At 39.0% G+C, this 21,525-nt stretch overlaps 4 protein-coding genes and 1 pseudogene across 4 annotated transcripts; 4 read left to right on the top strand and 1 right to left on the bottom strand.

The window, feature by feature from the left end:
• Positions 907-2,342, top strand: LOC109946310. Its single transcript, XM_020553847.1, has 2 exons — positions 907-1,010; positions 1,395-2,342. The coding sequence occupies exon 2, from the start codon at positions 1,397-1,399 to the stop codon at positions 2,069-2,071; it is 675 nt and encodes a 224-aa protein (XP_020409436.1). The 5' UTR covers positions 907-1,010; positions 1,395-1,396; the 3' UTR covers positions 2,072-2,342.
• Positions 1,633-3,149, top strand: LOC109946311. The gene is made up of 2 exons (XM_020553848.1): positions 1,633-1,672; positions 2,362-3,149. The coding sequence occupies exon 2, from the start codon at positions 2,398-2,400 to the stop codon at positions 2,995-2,997; it is 600 nt and encodes a 199-aa protein (XP_020409437.1). The 5' UTR covers positions 1,633-1,672; positions 2,362-2,397; the 3' UTR covers positions 2,998-3,149.
• On the bottom strand, positions 3,540-5,293 carry LOC109946312 (T-complex protein 1 subunit gamma-like). The gene is made up of 3 exons (XM_020553849.1): positions 4,936-5,293; positions 4,725-4,799; positions 3,540-4,369 (listed from the first exon to the last, which is right to left on the bottom strand). Exons 1-3 carry the CDS (start codon positions 5,068-5,070, stop codon positions 4,133-4,135), a joined length of 447 nt encoding a protein of 148 aa, XP_020409438.1. The 5' UTR covers positions 5,071-5,293; the 3' UTR covers positions 3,540-4,132.
• LOC18767239 (protein transport protein Sec61 subunit alpha) lies at positions 12,244-15,447 on the top strand. Its single transcript, XM_007199764.2, has 6 exons — positions 12,244-12,786; positions 13,178-13,405; positions 13,546-13,900; positions 13,998-14,125; positions 14,277-14,412; positions 14,788-15,447. The coding sequence occupies exons 1-6, from the start codon at positions 12,443-12,445 to the stop codon at positions 15,025-15,027; spliced, it is 1,431 nt and encodes a 476-aa protein (XP_007199826.1). The 5' UTR covers positions 12,244-12,442; the 3' UTR covers positions 15,028-15,447.
• Positions 16,804-20,279, top strand: LOC18766320 (annotated as a pseudogene).

The raw sequence follows: 21,525 nt of genomic DNA, 5'->3' as shown, positions 1-21,525 counted from the left end.
TTGCTAGATTAGCTTTATCTTGTTCGGATGGATGATGGAGGATTTGCTTTAACCTCTTCTGGGGATTGTTAAAAGTATGTGTGGAAAATGATGGGGAGAATATGTTTTCTCATTATATCTTCTTTACAAGATTACAAAGGTATATATGCATAAGTTGGGGAAGGCTAATATCCACTGGCCGGGTTAAGAACCATTGGCCAGTCTAAGAGCTGTTGGCCAACATGCCACAACTTTAATTTTCGTGATTTAATCCCTAATTATAGGGAAATTCTAATTAAAAGTAACAAGATTAAGTCACCCTAAATTAAGGGAAACAAACGTGTAAATGGGACAACCACCAATAGCTAATCACGGCTAGCAGCCACCCAGCCACCAATACTTCCAATAGTATCTTGGAAATTGGGGATAGAGATTCGTAATTTTAATTTGGGAGCTTTAGTAATATATCCAAAATAGTGGTTGAAATTATAAAAAAAACACCACATGGAATGCACTTTAGAAACATACCCAAAAACTATTGGGAAATAGCCCTAAATGACACCCATTTCATAATTTTAATTAAAAATACCATCCTTTCCCAATTTTTGTACAACTATCACCTATAAATATAAAATTATTGCCCACTTATTGCTGATTTTTCACAAGTTCAGAAATTTTGGAGAGAAGAAGCTCACACAGCTCTCTCTCTCTCTCTCTGGCACAGCTCTCTTTCTCTTTGGTATCTGTCTATCACAGCTCTCTGTGTCTCTCTTGGCTCTCTCTATCTTGGCTCTCTCGCTCTTGGCTCTCTCTCTCTTGGCTCTCTCTCTGTCTCTCTAGCACAACTCTCTGTCTCTCTCTTTGCTCTGTTTCTCATAGCGCAGCTGTCTCTCTCTAGCTTCGTTATGACCCTTTCTCCCCTATTCGATCTCTTGCTCTCTGTTTGGAATCGCGAACCCCTCCCTTTAGCTATGTCTTCTGAATAGCTGCTTGCAACCTTGAAGCTCTACTGGATTGCCGACCTCGAAAAGGTAGTGTTGATGGTTATTTTCTTAATATCAGTATTATGTGAAATGGGTTATAGTTTGATTGTTTGGGTTTGTGTTAAATTCGTTTTGGCTTTAATTTATTTGGGTTAGGTTTTGTTGAATATTCATGCTCATTCATCTGGGTTTGTACCAATTGCATTTAGATTGGTCTGGATATGTGAATCTTGAAACTTGGGAATTTCTATTTGATGTAGTAGATCTGTATAGTGTGATTCTGATGTGTTCCTCTTATTTTACAGTCGTATTGCTGTTATATTGCCATTATATTGCCTATATATTGCTGTTATATTGTGGTTATATTGCTATTGTATTGTATGGTTATTGTGGTTATATTGTGTGAATGAAATGTTGTTTTGTCATGGTCAGAAATGGAGACAATTGTTATTCTCGTGTGCTACAATGGAAAATGGGTCACCTCGAAGAAGATGTGCAAATACGAAGGGGGTGACTCAAAAGGCTTAATAGTTCCACGGACCATCAATTTTGCTGAACTGTTGGACCGTGTGCATCAGATTGGTAATACAAACAGCAGGGAAGACAAGGTTTGCTTAAAATTCTCAGTTTTGGTGGCCTCGAATGAGTGGAAGCGCATAAAGATTGAGGACGATGATGATGTCAATTTTTTTATGAAGTACAATTCCGAGGTAACACCTTCAAAACTAGCTCCCTTACTCATGAGTATAGAAGATAAAGGACTGACAAATGATGTAGTTCATAGTATGCATATCACGACAGATAGTAGTCGGATGGGTCATTCTTCAGTTGCCATTGTTGAAAGCAATGAAGTAACTTGGAATAATACAAATGTCACTGATTTGGGAGGTGAAGTAGGGACAGATTTTATGGATATGATTGATTTTAGCGAGGTGGAGGCGATGCATGGTGGTGATAATGGTACTGAAAGAAATGAAGTGTCAGTGTACTCTGCCCCTCCTAATTTGGGGTGCTTGAACACAGCTGCCCAGTTGCCAAAAATACGTTTAGGAGGAGAATCTGAACCCACTCGTCAACATTATTTTTGCCCAGTTGCCAAAAATACATAGAGATACAATTTTATTGTTGTTAATGTCATGTTGTACTGCTGTAACTTACAGCCAAGGAGTTAATGGTGTAGTTTTGAATCCCATCAATTTAATGCACCAACACAAAACCCAATTTACCTCATATAAGTTCGTACATATAACTGAACCTTCCTATATAGAACTGCAACAGAGGCACCTTCTTAACGGGAAAGGTAATTAGTCTTACTGAAAGGCAAATATTCTCCACTCAACCTAACCATATAGTCGTTTACAACTGGAGACTGAATGTACCTCTATTTGTTTGGTTACAGGCAACAGCTGTGAATTGTCCCCAGTAATACTTCAACATGTCAGATGTACGCCCTCCTAACGAGCATGTGAGTTACCCGGGGGACCAGCCCTGGCATGTGCCATTCCCATCTCCACCTCGGACTCCCAATCATGATCCCACTTCATCTGGAAGTGAGGCTGACACTCATGATCCGCTTGACAAAATCTCTGCCGTCAAGCACCACCTCCAATATATGTCAAAGGCAACGGATTGGTGGGAGAGTAAGTGCGATATTCATGGCCAAGTTATGGGAAACTTGGCCAACAAGTTGAACAAAGCATACGCTGGAGAGGTGAAGCAAGCTCTTAAAGCAAAAAGTCGGAGCAAAGAGTTAGAGTCCTTGAAGTTGAAATTGGAAGACATAAAGAAAAATGCCCTCGAAACATTCACACAATCTGAAGAATATAACCATGAAATGGTTGAATGTTTCAACAACGGCTTCGAAATGTTCCGAGATTATGCTTCGGTCATCTCACCAGACCACAATTGGAGTGAAATTGATGTAGCTGGTGTCTGGCAGGTACTGAATATGGGTTTTGATGGAATGGCTCATCATAGCCTCGTGCATGCAGCGAGAAGAAAGGACAAAGACATGGATCTTTTGATGGACCTGTAGTAACGGTGAATGCTGCTTCAGTTCATCTCACCCGAGTACATGGATCTTTTGTTGCCTTCATTTTCCCTTCGTGGGATAGATAGTATTGTTCAGTTTGGGAGGCGATTTCTTTCGCATGTGTGAAATGTTGTCTGTAATGTGTATGTATTGTATGTACATTGACTTAACATTGCATTTGTATTGTGTTTGTATCCCCTTAATACTGTAATGTGTATGTATTATATGTATATTGCCCTAATATTGCCTTTATATTGTACTTATATTGCTCTACTATTGCCTTCGTATTGTATATTTATTGTGGCCATATTGCCCTACTATTGCCTTCGTATTGTATATTTATTGTGGTCATATTGCCTTCGTATTGCCTTCGTATTGCCTTTGTATTGTAGGCATATTGCCCTACTTTGGAATATGATGAGGACTGGAAAATAAATCCACAGGCTCAGAATCACCAATTTTGCCTCCTTCAAGAGGCGTCCCATGTTTGTATGCAACCCTCACAGCTTCATCCTCGTTCAGCCTCGCTTGTGAAGTCCCAGACTTCATGTCATCTTTGCTATTTGCCAATTTCAGTTGCATCAGCTGGCCGTGTCTAGGGTTTTTTATCTGCTTTCGTTTCATTTTTAAGCTCTGCTTTGAATCAATACGTGGCATATTGGCTGAATATGGGAGTGACAAGATCAATTCTTACTCTCCCTAAGTGGATAAAATAGATGCTCAATATGAATCCTTTCCTCCACAAGTTTGTGTACAGTGCCGTACGTTGTGTGTTTTAGGTGCCACACTGGCTTATTAAAATTGATGCTTGGCCATGAAAAACTTTTTGTTTTCTTACTTTTAGAAAAGTACATATTTGTGTCAATAACTAAGTTTGGACTGTTAACAATCATTCAGAAGAATGGTAGAAATAAGCTCCACTGTGCCAATCCACGAAGTTGAACAAAGAAATTGTGTTCGATACACAGATGACATGTGAAACTAACATTAGCATTCTCCAATAAGAAGACTTCTCTTCTTTCCACCTCGTCGATTGAGAAAGAAAGAAGAGGGACAAAACACACACTACCAAGTTAAGGTGACATTACAAACCTAAAAAATATCCTCATCAAACTTATAATGCTCCTTTTTTTCTTCTTTAAAGCAAAACTTCATTCAAACTGAGATAACCACGTGCTCTCCATAAGCACTCCGGAATTATTTGCTCATTATCTGCATCGCCTTCTGTCTCAACTTGAGGCTTGGAAGGAGCTTTGGCACCAGGAGGCTGCTTCTTCTTCATCCCACTCACAATGTCATCGATTCTGAGAAGTAGGCAAGCAGCTTCTATGGCCGTTTTAAAACTCTGGCCCTTCACGTTGTAGGCATCCCATATCTGACATCATAAATCCTCAAAATGAACAGCCTTACCAACAAAATAAATTTATTGGGAAATTTTTTAATAACCACGACAACAGCACTTCCCCTCACATGAGTGCTGTCGAAATATATTGGGAGAAGCTCTAAACTAGAACTACTACTGAAGCAAATCGACAATATAAACCAGAAGATTGACACTTATGCCATATCAATAAAGGGACATATAATGGATACATTTGAGAACAATACTACATTAAAAGTCCTATTTCAGAGCTTTCAGCAAATATAAATCACCCAACAAATGTGAATATTGAGATAGCGAAGGAAATAAAAGAGAGCAACAATAGTAAGCCAAAAAGATATCCACCTATCTTTTTCTCTTTCACATCAGTTATCACACCAGTGTTACCATCAATGCCAATCCATGATTTTTCACCATTTGCATGCTATGGAAAAAAAATTGTGGTTAGGATCTAAATGATGCATCATATTCTGACCAAAATAATAATGATGCATCAGAACGTATATAGAAATGACAAATCATAAAAAAACTGAACAAAGCCATACAAAACAGATTCAAACCTTTCCCTGCAGCGCCGTCATTGTTCTAATCATATTCACCCCGCAATTCTGAGCCAAAGTACGTGGTATAGCCTCAAAAGCTATAGCAGCAGCTTCATACAGCCACTGTTTTACCATAAAAACACGTGTAGCCATAAAACTCCAATAAAATGCATGTAAGGTGAAACCACAACTAATTCTTAATCTAAAGTATGTCAACGAGCATGTGAATTGAAGTGACAGCCAGTTTATTCACAGAATTTAGATTTCTACTTCCTATGAATTAGTGGCAACCACAGTACTGACTCTACTATGGCCCTCCTTTCAAATGTAAGAAAATGAAAGAAATTGGCACCATCCCTTCAGTTTTTTCTTAACAAAAAATGAAAGATAAATTCATAAATAAACCATCAAAACGGTATAAAATGTTTGTAAGACATGTACAATTACAAAATTATAAGTTCTCCTCAGAAACAGACTTCTCTAAGTATCCATACACAAACAACAAAAGCAAAAGCTTAAACAGTTAGCTTATAGCAAAATCAATGTCCCCATTTCTCTAAACCACAGCTGCTGCTGGTAGGTTCCCATCTTCACTCATTTCCCGCTTTCTTTTAAGCACACAATGATCAAGCACAAAACAGCAAACTTTTAAACAACTCATATTACACCACATATGGTTCTAAACAAAACTCATCCATATCCAATATGCAAGCCCTAAACTTAGTAAACAAAGTTATACAAAAATATGTCGAATTAACAAGCATTATTCTCAAACAAAAAGTATGATATGGTTGGGAGTTTACAAGTTCAAATATTTATACAATACTTGATTTTGTCAAACTCTGTCTTGAGATATTTTATCAATCTAGAAGTTTCTTTCATATATGAAAAACTACGAACGATAACAAAGGAAATTCTTTCTATGTAAATTATTCTTCGATTCCATCAGACAACCATGCAAATCCTTTGCACAATTGAGTGTAATGTGAAGGGTCACTACCTCGTTGGAAGATAAAGAGAAAAAAATTAAGGAATTTAGCAAGCCACCAACAGTTTGCTTAAGATATTTCAAAATGGTTGCTTCCATCATGGAGTTTTAGCCACAAATTCTTTTCATGGCCACATTTTCTACGTAAAATATAATCAGCGAGTATTTTTTGGTAATGATCCACAGAGAAGAAATCACCATACACAGGTTAATTGTCTTACACTTTAGATATCATCTTCAACAAACAAAATAGATACCAATTAGACTTCTAAGAAGGTTAAATGCAATGCTCATAAAGACTTATACTAAGCCACCAAATACCATTCAATAACTGCTACAAAAACCATAATAAAACCATACTAAAACTAAAAATACAACTGCACTAAAATGCCAACACAACATCACTACATTAGCAATACACTAGCAAAAAAACACAATACGACAGCAATAGCAACAGCAACAGCAACACAACAGCAGTGCAAGCATCAGTCCACAAAGAACAAACCCATTCACTGTTTGAAACAAGGAATCATCATACTCAGATCATTTCAGACAAACCCCTAAAACAATTTCAATGAAACCCCTAAACCAATTTCAGAGAAACCCCTAAACCTTCAACCAATTTCGAACAAACCCCTAAACTAATTTCAGCGAAACCCCTAAACCTTCAACCAATTTCGAACAAACCCCTCAGCCAATTTCAGAGAAATGCATAAACCCTAAAACAACTTGAGAGAAACCCTTAAACTGTAAGAAAATGCCGATGAACAGTGCCTGTCGCTGGGAGAGGAAGAGAGAAGAGACAGTCGGAGCTGAGTGAGGAGAGACTGAGAGCTGAAGGACCACAGATTCGGAGCAAAGCCACCGGAGAGTGAAGAGAAACAGAGGGCAGCGAAGAGACAGAGGCGAGAGAGAACTTCAGCAAAACAGAGACAATAAAATTTCAGCAAAAGTGATATCTGTGCAATAAGGGGACAATAAAATTCTATTTATAGGTCATAGTTCCAAAATTTTTAAAAAAGGGTGGTATTTTCAATTACAATTATAAAAATGGTGGCATTTTGGGCTATTTCCCAAAACTATTTAATACATAAGAAATGAGTGTGGAAGCTCCTATAAATTACATATCTACCATTGATTAACTTAAAACAAGCCCAACTCAAAAAAGACCCAAAACAAGCCCAGCCCAATTTTTTTTTTTAAAACCCAAACTTAAAAAAAAAAAAAAAACAGAAAAATCAAGGAGCTGTCCTTACGACCCTTCTCCACCGAACCTCCGTACATTGTTAATACCATGTCATAAAAGTACATTGTTAATACCATTTCATAAAAGTGCATTGTTAATACCATTTCATACAAAAACTTAGAAAAAAACTCAAAAAGGCCTAGCAAGACATTAGATATCTTTTGCAGAAACCATCTCCAATTATCCATAGTTTCACCACATACAATCGCAAAGGCAAAAGGAAATACCTCTACGTACACTGTTAATACTATGTCATAGAAGTACACTGTTAATACTATGTCATAGAAGATGTCGTGAGTACTAAATTCTCCACAAGCTCTGATTACAACCCAATAAAACAACATCCAAACTTACACAACTGCAGAGAGAGATCTTATGAAAGGACCCGCCCCGAATTTTCTCAAAACCCGAGACGAACCCTTTGGAATTCCTGACATCACTCCGATGCCAGACCCACTTACTAAAAACCGAGACTCCCTGCCGAAATTTCGACAGAGTCTCCCCTAAAAATTGGACATTCCCAAAATTTATACCTGCATGAAAACGCATTTAATATTCCCAACTGGCAGCATGCACAATATAATTTCATGCAAATTCTCATAAATGGCCTTCGGCCTTCCAATAATTCTCAAACAACTACCAAACAATTCAAATACAAATTATGACTAATATTTAGTCTGCGGCTACACCTAATAACCTTAGGCTGCCTACGTACCCTCCTTGAGGGATCAAGCCACACGTAGTTCTTCCCTAAAACCCAATTCCACACTTGGGCGATACCTTATTTCATTTCTTTGTATTTCATATAATCTCCCCATACGCCGGTACAACCAACGCCACGTATGGGGCCTGTCAACACGCCGGATAACCTACGCCACGTGCGACCATGTCATACTATCATAATATCTCCCCATACGCCGGTACAACCAACGCCACGTATGGGGTCTGTCTCAACGCCGGATAACCTACGCCACGCGAGACCTGCACATCATATCACATAACTCCCCATACCCCGGTACAACCAACGCCACGTATGGAGCCTGTCCCAACGCCGGATAACCTACGCCACGCGGGACCTCAACATCATATCACAAATCTCCCCATACACCGGTACAACCAACGCCACGTATAGGGTCTGTCGACACGCCGGATAACCTACGCCACGTGCGACCTCAACACAATATCACCATAGCTCCCCATACGCCGGTACAACCAACGCCACGTATGGGGCCTGTCTCAACGCCGGATAACCTATGCCACGTGAGACCTGAACATAATATCACAAATCTCCCCATACGCTGGTACAACCAACGCCACGTATGGGGCCTGTCCGCACGCCGGATAACCTACGCCACATGGGACCTCACTTTCACTTGGTGGTACTTGTTGTAAATCCAACATCCGGGGAAGTACCTAAAGTAGTGCGTATAGCACTCCAAACTGACATTCTAGACTCTGTTGTACCCTTGTACAACCATATATAATTATATAAATAATTCTAATATTGTGTAACTCTCCACAATAGTCTAGCTCCCGATAATCCCCCTGGAAGGGTGAGATTACTCCGGGAGACTCACGGTCAACCAAGGGTCAAACTACTCTAACCCTGGTCAAACGGACCTGCAGAACCCACGACCTCCAATTTCCGATCCGAAAGTCTCTATGGGTTCTACCAGGTATAGGACACTTGTCCTGCAAGTTTGGTTCAGATCGGACGGTCGGATTTCTCACAATCGCACGATCTGACAATTAATATAAAATATAAACTGTAAAATTACTATTCGGAACATCCGGGGCTCCGATTCACAATCCGTGAATTCCTACACGATCCTAGAATTATCTAGATTAACATATATTAAATTTGGGACCATCCAACGGTCCCAACCTATCGAACCCGGATAACGCACAATATGCGATTATCCGTTCGATAGTCAAACGACGTCCGAATTGAGATCCGCGAAATCCTACGCACTAGTGACAACCTAAGGATCTCATCGGAACATAGTGCTACTTTTTCCACCATGCCCAAGCGCCGCCGCACGCCCCGGCAGCGCGTGGTGCCCAAAGCAATAACGCTTCGCCGGAAAATCTCAAAACCACGGCTCCAAATTCCTACCCTAGGTATAACACCCTATTTGGAGCCACTTTTGTTCTTGGACCTACTCCAAAAAGTGGCCGGAAATGGCCGATCACGGCGGCCGAAGTTCGGCCTCGAGTTGTCTACGCTAAGAATCGATCTAATCCTACCCAACAGGCAGCTAGAGCATGAAAAATAGGTGAGAAATCATACCTTGCTCGTCGAATTTGGTGGCCGGAGGAGGGAGATCGACGGCGGCGAAGATCGGACGACGCCGGCCGCTTCTCCTCCATTTTTCGGCGAAACCGCGGCGGCTGGAGGCGGGAGACGGCTGGGGCTGGAAGAGGACGACGCCCCGGTCATTTTGGTACCGGCCCCGTCCACAGCCGTGGCCGGAGTTACAAGGAGAGAGAGAGAGAGAGAGAGAGAGAGAGAGAGAGAGAGAGAGAGAGAGAGAGCTGAAGGGAGAGAGGGAGAGGTCGCGGGAGAGAGAGAGAGAGAACCGGATTTTTATAAAAATCCCATTTTGAAATATTTACGATTGTGCCACTGGGTTTCTTTTGACCATATCTCTCTCGTTACAACTCCGATTCGAGCCCACTACGTGTTTATGAACTCGTCTCGGTACGACCTATCCAAAAATACAAGTCACGGTCCCAAACTCTCTCCGGTTAAAAATATGACTAAAATACCCTTAAATAATTAAATAATTAAATAAGGATTAAATTTGGGGAAATTTGGGGTCGGGGTATTACATCTTATGAGAAGGATAACTGGCAAATGGTAAGGATAATTGGCAAATGGTACAGAGAGAGATCTTATGAGAGGGAAAATGCACTGTGATTGTTGCAAGAAAAAAAAACAGAGAAAGAGAAAGAATCAACAATTTGCATGAAGAAGAAAGGCCTTCATTGATTTATTATCAAGTTTACAATCACATAATTATATAAACCAAAAGAGAGCCTTTAAGAAGCTCAACAGATTTATATCTCGTCAATAACCAATCCTTTTAACCAAACAGTATAAATGCCGCACAGATCCACTCGCCCAATGATAAAGAACCAGATCTTTGCTCAACCCCAAAAAATTACAAAAATAAAATAAGATTAATATTGCTTAATTAATCGAAAAATCAAAACTTAAGCATAAACAATGGGAAATGAAAAGTGTCCCATTTTAATTTTTATCGAGAAATCCATTGTCATCTGCAACAACTCATCAGATCAAGGCTTCTACTTCTGGCGCTGTGTTGCTTTGTGCTTTTCAATGAAATATGTCCGCGTTTGCACCGGAGAGCTTCATGAGGCTTCTTCTCTCTCATTGCATTGGCGTGGATTATACATTTGGTTTCTCCATATTTGGCTGCAATTGAGTAATAACTGGTGAGATATATATATATATATATGTATATATATATACAGTCCCCTTCTATTGAGGGATCCCTCAAATAATTTTATTTGAGGGACGCCCTTTAGGGTACCATACAATTTTTTTCCCAATGATCCAAACCATCTATTTTTAGGTCTTCATTCATAGATCATCCTTACAAAAAATTAGATAAATCGGAAACCGTTTCGACATCTAATTGTGTCTTACAAAATCAATGAACACGATTCTTCAAGAAAATGCTAAAATTTCAATAACTTAATTGAGTGGTCAAATGATATCGGATTCAAGTGATTTTTTGTAGAGATGATCTTTGAATGAGTATCTACAAAATAGACGGTTTGGATTAGTGAAATACAATCTGGAGTGGGGCCTACAAGGAGTGTCCCTCAAATAAGCTTATTTAAGGGATCCCTCAATGAAAGCTCTCTGTATATATATACCCGATGCTTAAGATATTGACAGAACATGGAGTGTGATTTTTTGCTCTTATCAATTTGATCTAATCTTCAACCCAGCCAGTGATTATAGTATGCAATTCAAAAAGCTGGGAATCTAAGCTGCATAATATTGCTTGTCTATACAAAACCTTGTAAATCCATACGGAGCCTAGAGATTTGAACCCCGACACGAAGGTCCAGGGTCTTAAACACACTAAAGGGTAAATCAGGTGAGTAATAATCCAGTTTTGAGTTTTTTTTAATATGAATTTCATACTTAAGGGTAAATCACGAAATCTGTATATTAAGTAAACTAAATAAAAAAAAAGAACAGCTTGCAATAGTAGGTTGTGTTTAGGAAGTCTGTTTAATGTAAGGTAGGGTGTGTTTATGAAGTCAATTTCATGTAGAGTATTTCTATGATTCTATTGTTAGAAATGGGTTTCTTTATAGTAATCTATTTTAATTTCCAACAAAAGAGATGTCATTTCGCAATTTCTATTGAGTATGAATTCACGTTTCACTGTAATTTTTGTTATTTATAAAATTTGACATACATAAATCCAAACACTGAAATTATTCATTGCCATAAATTTAAGAATTCTTTGCAATTTTCGATTTCTTAATTCAAGAGAGGGTAATGTAATAGAAAATTATGCTTCATCTTATTCATTCATTGAGGTAAAAACAGAAACACACCCAATTTAGACAGAAAGAATGCTACAAAAGGAAGGAATCAACATATAAAGACTAGATCAAGGGAGAAAATCATAGCATATGATGGAGGCAATTAACAGAACTTTCCTAACTGGAAAGTAGAACCAACAACTTTAATTATATATATTTAACCTAACCTAACCTAACCTAAACTTATTTTGCTCCTCAACCCCAAGCTTACTTGAAAGTGCCTCTTATCTCTGTGTTCCTGTTCGATATCCAGAGTTTGAATTGAAGGTTGTAGAGGAGCTGTGCCTTCTTGCCCTCAGCATCATATCTATATCCCCTTCCTTCCTATTTGCGATTAACTCTGTCAATTTAAATAGAATTTAAAACTAAAAACTGAAACTTGAAGCAAAATAAAGACAGGAACTTGAAAGACCATCCACAAAGGGTTTCGAACCCAACCCCACCCCCCTCTTGACTTATGCTTCGCTTCAAAAGCCCACACCACTGGACTAACACATTACCAACGTATTGTTTGTATAAACATTGAATTTATTGCTTTCAATTTGAACAAAATTAAAACTCGCGTGAAACCTATTTTCTTCTCTTCTCTGCGCCGTTATCTCTCTTCTTCCATCTCTGCGCCATTTATTCATATCCTTCTTCTCTCTCTGCCACGCCGACCAGATCTGGCTTTGGCCCGTCTCTAGCTTTGACGAAGCGAGATGGGAGGTGGATTTCGAGTTCTTCATCTGGTGAGACCCTTCCTTTCGTTTTTGCCGGAAGTGCAGAGCGCTGACAGGAAAGTCCCCTTCAGAGAGAAGGTGATATACACCGTCATCTCCCTCTTCATTTTCTTGGTATGCAGCCAGCTCCCTCTGTATGGCATTCACTCCACAACTGGCGCAGATCCCTTCTATTGGATGCGTGTGATTCTCGCTTCCAACCGAGGCACTGTCATGGAGCTTGGGATCACTCCAATTGTCACATCTGGGCTCGTCATGCAACTCCTTGCTGGCTCTAAAATTATTGAAGTCGACAACAATGTACGCGAAGATCGTGCTCTTTTGTAAGTATAATCTCCATCTCTAGGCCTTTATATTTAATTTTTAATTTGGTTTTATCACTCTTGATCTATTCGTTTGAATGCTTGAATTTGCATACTATTGCAGCCAAAAGGGTTTTCATAACTGTTTCAAAATACGGGCTTGAAATCTGGAAACATTAAAAATGGTGTTTTCAGTTTTGGGTTATTATAGAGCCATTTTTGTACTGCCTTCTAAAATTATACATGTTAATTGTGATCACTTGTCTCTAGTTAACTTATTTTGTTTGGAAATTTCTGTTGTTCAGTTCTTTTCTAAGGTAATATTTAGTATTCTCTTTCGTTTGCAACTTGCAACTTGCTTATGCATCTTGCTATTTGTATTCTACGTGATGATTTCCGTTTTTCGTCCCAGGAATGGAGCACAGAAGTTATTGGGCATTCTGATAGCTATTGGTGAGGCAGTTGCGTATGTTCTCTCGGGCATGTATGGTAGTGTTGGGCAACTTGGAGTTGGAAATGCCATTCTCATTATCATTCAGCTCTGCTTTGCCGGTATTATTGTGATATGTTTGGATGAACTGCTTCAGAAGGGATATGGTCTAGGCTCTGGAATTTCTCTTTTCATTGCCACCAATATCTGGTAAGTTTGTAATCCTTTCTTCTGCCTAGTTATGTCCAGCAGTGGGATCTTTTGCATAACTGCTCAATAGTTTACGAATTCAGCATGTTCAAAGTTTTCCAAATTTTGAGTACTTTAAAAGTGATATAATTCTTTATCAGTGAAAACATTATCTGGAAGGCGTTTAGTCCCACCACTATCAACAGTGGGCGGGGAGCTGAATTTGAAGGTGCCGTTATTGCCCTGTTCCATCTTCTGATAACTCGAACAGATAAGGTTCGAGCTCTTCGAGAGGCCTTTTACCGGCAGAATCTTCCAAATGTTACAAATCTGCTTGCGACAGTGTTGATCTTCCTTATAGTAATCTACTTCCAAGGGTTCCGTGTGGTTCTGCCTGTGAGATCAAAGAATGCTCGTGGGCAGCAGGGTTCCTATCCTATCAAGCTGTTCTACACCTCCAACATGCCAATCATTCTGCAGTCTGCACTTGTGTCCAACCTCTACTTCATCTCCCAGGTACTGGAGTTTTTTATGTTTGTATGGACGGGTTGCGACTGTTTCTTCTACTGTGCAGTGTAACAATTTGTTTTTCTTTTTAAATTTTTATGTACAGTTGCTGTACAGGAGGTACAGTGGAAATTTCCTTGTGAATCTTTTGGGTAAGTGGAAGGAGTCTGAATATTCGGGTGGACAATTCATTCCTGTCGGTGGCCTTGCATATTATATCACTGCCCCTTCAAGGTAATTTAGAATACTTTCCCTCTTGAAGATATTATGTTCTGTGCCTAATAAAGCTTGCATTTTTGTTGGTAAACCTGATAATTATGTGTGCTTCCCTCTCTATTCTTGCTGATGGCTGCTTTAATTGATATGTTGCTATAATGTTTTGCAGCTTAGCTGATATGGCAGCCAATCCTTTCCATGCACTCTTCTATCTTGTGTTCATGCTGTCAGCCTGTGCACTTTTCTCAAAAACATGGATTGAAGTTTCTGGATCCTCTGCCAAAGATGTTGCCAAGCAGCTCAAGGTAAGTTAAAATAGTTTATCTATTCTCTTTTGTTGCAAATGAGGGGGTTAGTGTGGCTCCTACCCATTGTATTCTTATAACTTACGATTTAATTGACCTTATGGTCTTGAGTTTAGTGGCCAGATCAGACCCATCCCGCTCAAATTATATTCCTACCAAATGCACAATTTATATAATTAGTGCATTTGACTATTTTTATTTTTATATTTTTTATGAAGAAAAGTTTAGGGGGAGGGGAGGCTACCCCATCCTAGGGCCAGGGCATACCAATGCCCCTTTGAGGACTGCATTTGACTATTCTTAAATCAGCAGCATTGCGTAATATACACACAGCTATGCATCATGCTAAATTACATCTCCCTTTCTAATTTGCAGGAACAACAAATGGTGATGCCTGGTCATCGTGAATCAAACTTGCAAAAAGAGCTGAACCGATACATTCCCACAGCTGCCGCCTTTGGAGGCATGTGCATTGGTGCTCTGACAGTGTTGGCCGATTTCATGGGTGCAATTGGTTCAGGAACAGGAATTCTGCTTGCAGTCACAATCATCTATCAGTACTTCGAGACATTTGAGAAAGAGAGAGCCAGTGAGCTTGGTTTCTTTGGTTTCTAGGCAATTTGTTGCCAGTAATGTTTGGTCTCCCTGACAATTTTGGTGTGCTGAGAGATGTAAGTAGGTTTTAACAGCGAAGTTCAAGATATTAGGCTAGTCTCTTATCACTCCTTTGAAGAAAATACAAAAGCAATAAACCTCTAAACATAGTGTCATATGTGATCTTTTCCCTTTTGCATTGCCGCCACTACCATGTTCCATTGTCAAGTATCGTTGGATCTATGTAACACTATCAGGTCCTATGGTAAGGATCTTTATAATTTACTTTGTCTGAAATGTTTAAGGACACCTTTGAGAAGGAACTGACTGAATTTTGCTCATGTTCGAGACTCTTAGAAATTCCCTTGTACTAGCATGTTGTTTCTGTTACACAAATGACTTTGCCTTTTTCCGAGTTAAACAAGGACCACCATATATGAATTGAGATCTATTTGGCGCACTGCTCTGTATGAGAATGACGTATCTTGACAGTTTGACACATTGTTTGATAAATAAAAAGACCTCATCAAGTCTAGCTTTATTGGCTGGATATTATATCTTACCAGGATATGAAAATTCACAAAACAAATACAATTAATTGCTGCAAGTCCATGAAGAACTTGTCTTCTCGCCTGACCAAATATTTGTCAACAATCTCTGGAAGGATGACAAAAACGTCGCTACTGAATAAAACAACACCCCACCTGTTAAAATACATAAGTAAATAAAACAGCACCCCATCAAATAAAAAAAAAAGTTCAAACAGCACAACATATGGCTGCTTGGGTGAAAAACCTTCAGTCTCCAACATTATCAACATGGCGGCTTTGATTAACAAGAAGAAAGAAAAGAAGATCAGTACTTCTACAATTTGATTCTGCAACAGATATTACAACGAAACTGAAATATGATTATCAAATAAATTAACCATACATGCATTATGCAGCTTGCGAACTTATACACGGATTTAGCTTGCTTTTTGTAGCTCGAATTTTGAAATGCAAATTTGTTTTCTTGTTTTCATTTTAAAAAAGTATTCTCTAAAAACATTATATGAAAACGTTAAAGACAGACTCTAAGCAACTCCAAATGTGTAAGCTTTCCGAAGCCTATATTGAGACACAACTCATTCCTAAAGGGTGGTGTTATAATTTTTGAACCCTCGTGGAGGGTGTTACTGTAAATAACCCATTAAAGAAATTAGAAATCTTTTCTTAATCACACCAAATTGCAAATATTCCCTCACTTGTATTACTATATGGGACATGTGGGTGGTTTAAATATTTGTTGGGGTTCTCTAACGTGCAAGTCCACTCCATCCTTCCAACTTTCAAGCATGTAATGAGCTGCTTCTATGAAAATATATTGCCTTTTAAATTGAGTTATGAGTTTAAGCTTTTAATATGATTCGTGAGCAATTGACAATTCATTCTTTGCTACTAAATTTGAAGACTTTTTCAACATTTGCTACCAGATAGATAAATAACGTGAGAGTATAATAACAATGCAAGGCAAGTGGAATGGTGAAATCAGGGAGAAAATGAAAACCCTGCCTACTCCATTTCCAAATAATTTATCAAGAAGCAAACAAAATGAGCAAAGTGAATGAATATGGTTCTGTGGATTCAAAGTCAGCAATCGAGCATAATATTCAAAGTCAACATACAACTCACTCTTGATGATAAAAATTAAAGACTTTCAGCAGTAAAAGCTATAGGAATTTTGTAATCAGCCAAGCTGGAGTACAAACAACACAACCTCCTTCGATCTCCAACATTATTACATATGCAACCAGCAGATGTACAGAAGACCAGTCTTTCCATCTTCCCACAAAGACATCTTTGTCTCAGTCTGTTACATATTGAAAAATTGATGGGCTCAAAATACAATTTCAAATCACTGAAATTTCTTGCACACTGGAGGAGCTTCCACTGCCAGCTGAAATCGTCATTTGATTCATTTGGCTAATTTTTCAACCTTTTCTATATTCAAATTCGTTCTACCATTGTGAGCAGCTTGTTCGGATACAAGGCTAATATGGCCTTACCAACAGACTTCTTGATCGGCAAAATTGTGACCATCCTTGAGAACGAAGCATCCTCCATAGCTGGTGTTCGTGATGAAATTGATGACATCAAGCAGGAGCTTGTAAGCATGAAGGCCTTCCTAAATGATTTTGAGGGCAAGAAGGCACTCACCGAAGGTGGGGAGACGTGGGTTGCAAGCGTCAGAGGCATGGCCTATGATGTTGAAGACATCATTGACGAGTTCATGTATCACATGTATGAGCAAGGATGTCATAAGGGCCGATTTGCAAGGTGGCTCCACCATACTATTCGCATTCCGCAGAATGTTTGGTTCAGACGTCAAATGTCAAAGAAGTTGCGGAAAATCTCAAGAATGATTAAAGCCATTCCGGAGAGGAATCAGAGATATGGTGTCGGTGGATTAGAAGGAACAAGTAGTACTTGTGATGATGTTGGCAAATGGATGCGGAACCAAGCGGAATCTTCTCTTTTTATTAAGGATGATGAGCTCGTGGGGATTGAAAGAAAGAAGCAACTATTGATGAATTGGTTGATGAATGGAGAGCAACAGCAAACGCTTATCTCTGTGGTGGGGATGGGCGGATCAGGGAAGACGACTTTAGTTGCAAAGACCTTCAACGACGAAAGGGTCAAGAAACAATTCCACTGTTGTGCTTGGCTAACTGTTTCACAAACTTATGCTACTGACGACTTGCTTAGAAGCTTGATTAAGCAATTCCATGAAGCAAGGATGGAAAAGGTCCCTGCAGACATGAATTCCATGACATACAGAGAACTGCTACAGGTGCTGGTCAATTACTTGGAGTCTAAAAGGTATATGGTTGTATTGGATGATGTGTGGGATATCAAACTTTGGAAAGAAATGAGGATAGCACTCCCAAATACACAGTTTGGAAGTTGAATCATGCTTACTACTCGAAGAGAAGACGTAGCATCCTATTCTTTTGGAGTACAAAGTCATATTCACCACATTCAACCCCTCGAAAAGAATGATGCTTGGGCGCTATTCAGCAGCAAAGCATTCTCAGCTTACCAGAAGAAAAGTTGTCCACCAGATCTTCAATCATTGGCTGAGGAACTTGTTGAAAAGTGTGAAGGCCTACCTCTGGCAGTCATGGCTTTAGGTGGTCTGATGTCTTCCAAGAAGTCATTAGAATGGATCAGAGTCTACAACAGCTTAAACTGGCATCTAACTAACCATCCGTTACTAGAGCCAGTGAAGAGCATCTTGTTGTTTAGTTTTGATGATTTACCATACCCATTGAAGCACTGTTTTCTATACTGTTCCCTTTTCCCAGAAGACTATTTGATTCGAAGAAAGAGGCTCATTAGGTTGTGGATAGCTGAAGGGTTTGTCCAAGATGAAAAAGGTGCCACACCAGAAGAAGTTGCTGAGAGCTATCTTATGCAGCTCATTTTCCGTAGCATGCTACATGTTGTTCTGAGGAATGAAAGTGGAAGGTCCAAAGCATGTAAGATGCACGACCTTATGCGGGAGCTTGCTCTGTCTATATCAGAAAAAGAAAAGTTCGGTGCTGTACATGATGGAAAAGAAGTTATGGACGAAGTTCAAGTGCGCCGCTTGTCAACTCAAACCACTGGAGGAGAAATTAAACTAGGCACTGGTATGGCACAACTTCGTTCTTTTCTTGTGTTTGTTACTGACATGTCCTCATCCTCTTCCTCGAATACATTGCCTTCTGGATTCATATTGTTGAGGGTGCTAGATTTGCAATATGTTCCAATTGATGTACTGCCAAAAGAACTTGCGTACTTATTCAATTTAAGATACTTAAATTTAAGGGGAACTCCAATTAAGAAGCTTCCTGAATCCATTGGGCAGCTCCGCAACCTTCAAACTTTGGATATCATGAACTCAAAGATAGAGGCACTTCCAAGTGGAATTGCCAAGTTGCAAAACTTGCGCCATCTAATTATGTACCGTTACACTCAAGAACCTAATGGCTTCAGATATGTGAATGGGACAAGATCACCATCAAATATATGTATTTTGAAGAAATTGCAAGTTTTGACGTGTGTTGAATTAGAAGGAAACATTGTTAGACTTGTGGGTAATATGACCCAACTTAGAAGGATTGGAATTACGAATGTAAAAGAAAGAGACGAGATGGACCTATGTGCTTCAATTCAAAAGATGAAGCAACTTCACTACTTGTTTCTAATGACAAGCGATGAAGAGGAAGTTCTTCAAACAAACAAATTATGCTCACCTCCTCCCCACCTTCGAATGGTTATTTTGGTTGGCAAATTGGAAAATGTACCACGTTGGTTCTTTTCACTCCAGAACCTCACATATTTGTATCTGCATTGGTCTAGAATTGAAGAAGATTTACTACCTTACATTGAAGCACTGCCCAATCTGGGAAATCTTTCACTACTTAATGCATATGCTGGCAGAGAGTTATGTTTCAGCAGAGGGTTTGTAAAGCTTACGAGATTGCATTTGTGTACATGCCCTTTATTGAACAAGATAACTATAGAAAAAGGGGTGATGCCAAATCTCCAATCTTTATGGCTTGATAACTGCCCACAACTAAGCACAATGCCACAGGGTCTTCAATACCTCGCTGAACTAAAAGTATTGGCATTGGAGCATGTATCAACGGAACTTAGGGATTCCATACGAGAAGGAGGTGTGGATCGTGAAAAGGTACAACACATCCCTGAGATCTACCATTTTTACGAAACGTCACTGGGGATGTGTCGTGAAAGCTTGTCCTAGTTGTTTTGGAAGGAGGTATGTAAAGTTCTTTTTTTGGGTCTCCTTGTTTTTCCTTTTTCGTTTTTTATATATGCCTTGAGTTCCCTAACTTGCATCATATAAACTATTCTAGTACGAACTATTCTCTTGTTATCCACAAGTTTGTTAAGGCCATGTATTTTTGTCCATGGACTAAATACTAAGCCTGCTATAGTTAGTTTCAATAGCACAATATTTTTGTATTGAAATTCTGTTTGATTATCATTTCAATTTTGTTGTTTGCCATGCAGAATCTAGTCTGAGACGGAAAGATTTTACCCAGTTGCGCCTAGAAGAACCCTTGCTTTCTTGTGTGAGGCTGCAAATCTTAATTATTTTCCATCACTATCTCAAGTTTTATTTGAAGCCATTTGATCATTAGTGAGTTTTGCTTTGAGACCATGGAATCTTATGTAATTTGATTCGTGAGTATGTTTGCTATTTGATTATGTAATGCCTTATTAAGAAGCACTAATCAGGATCTAATGCTCAATTTGATTTTGAGAGTTTCCTATACTTGTACATTGATAATCATCTTCTGCTGCTCTGGATAATCATCTTCTGCTGCTCTGGAAAACTTTTAACAACAGTAGGACACGTATAATTGTATGCCGAAAAACTTGAATTGAGTTGAGTTTAAGCTTTTAGTATAATTGTAATGTCATATAGAATTTGTGAGCAGACTTTTTCAACATTCTTCTTTGCTACCGGATAAATAACATCAGTAACAATGCACCTTGCCTACTTCATTTCCAAATAATTTAGCAGAAGCAGAGAACAAAATGAGCACAGTGAATGAATATGGTTCTGCGGATTCTCACTTTGCTTAGGCCGTCCATGGAGGAATCATTAATTGTAATCAAAGTTTTGTAGGTAGAGAAGTGACATGCTGGTGGTTTTTGAGAAGATTAAGGATGAATCTTTACTAATGGCTGAGACAATTAAAGTCGAGATAGAGCAATACCATATAAGGCCATCTCCAGTCATAGGGCTAAATGTAGTTCAGGGCTATAAATTTAGCCCTTCAAAATACTAATTTTTTAAAGAATAGTGTAGGGCTAAATTTTTCCATCTCCAGCCATGTAGGGCTATATTTTAGGATCCTTCATATTTTATTATTTTGAAAATACTATGGTACAACACTCATACATTCCACAATTACGTATTGTTTAATTTAGTTAAACTACTATTTAAAGACAATATTCCATATATGACACGTATACGTTGATAACATTTAAAAAGGCTATTTAACATATATATATATATATCCTAACGGCTAGCTGACGTCATTGATGACGTCAACGCGCCTTTAATATTGACTATTGGATATGCATTTGCATGAGATGTTTCGTGCTCTTGCCCATGCTTGATAATTTCTCTTCTTGAAAAGCACATGCCTGGGGCACACAAAAAAATTTGGCCTTGACTAAAGCTGGGCTACAATTGGCCTGGTTGGAGGGCTAAGGCCATCTCCAGCCATGGGCTAAAAAAAATTTGGCCAAATTTGGTGGGCCACATTTGGCTCTTTAGCCCTCCACTGACTCTCCATAGCTTCTTTAAACTTATTGGACAAGCTTCATCTCCAATGTCAAAATCTGCTTCTTGTAAATAAACATAATTTGATTTTGTTGTGGATCTTCTGGGTCTATCAGATCTCCTCGGTTGCACTGGTTCTTGATGATTATCTGGCTCAGGATTTTCGACAGCTTG

Source organism: Prunus persica, chromosome G8 (genome assembly GCF_000346465.2).
Source record: "Prunus persica cultivar Lovell chromosome G8, Prunus_persica_NCBIv2, whole genome shotgun sequence".
Taxonomy (NCBI): domain Eukaryota; kingdom Viridiplantae; phylum Streptophyta; class Magnoliopsida; order Rosales; family Rosaceae; genus Prunus; species Prunus persica.
This window is presented reverse-complemented; position numbering and strand designations above follow the sequence as displayed.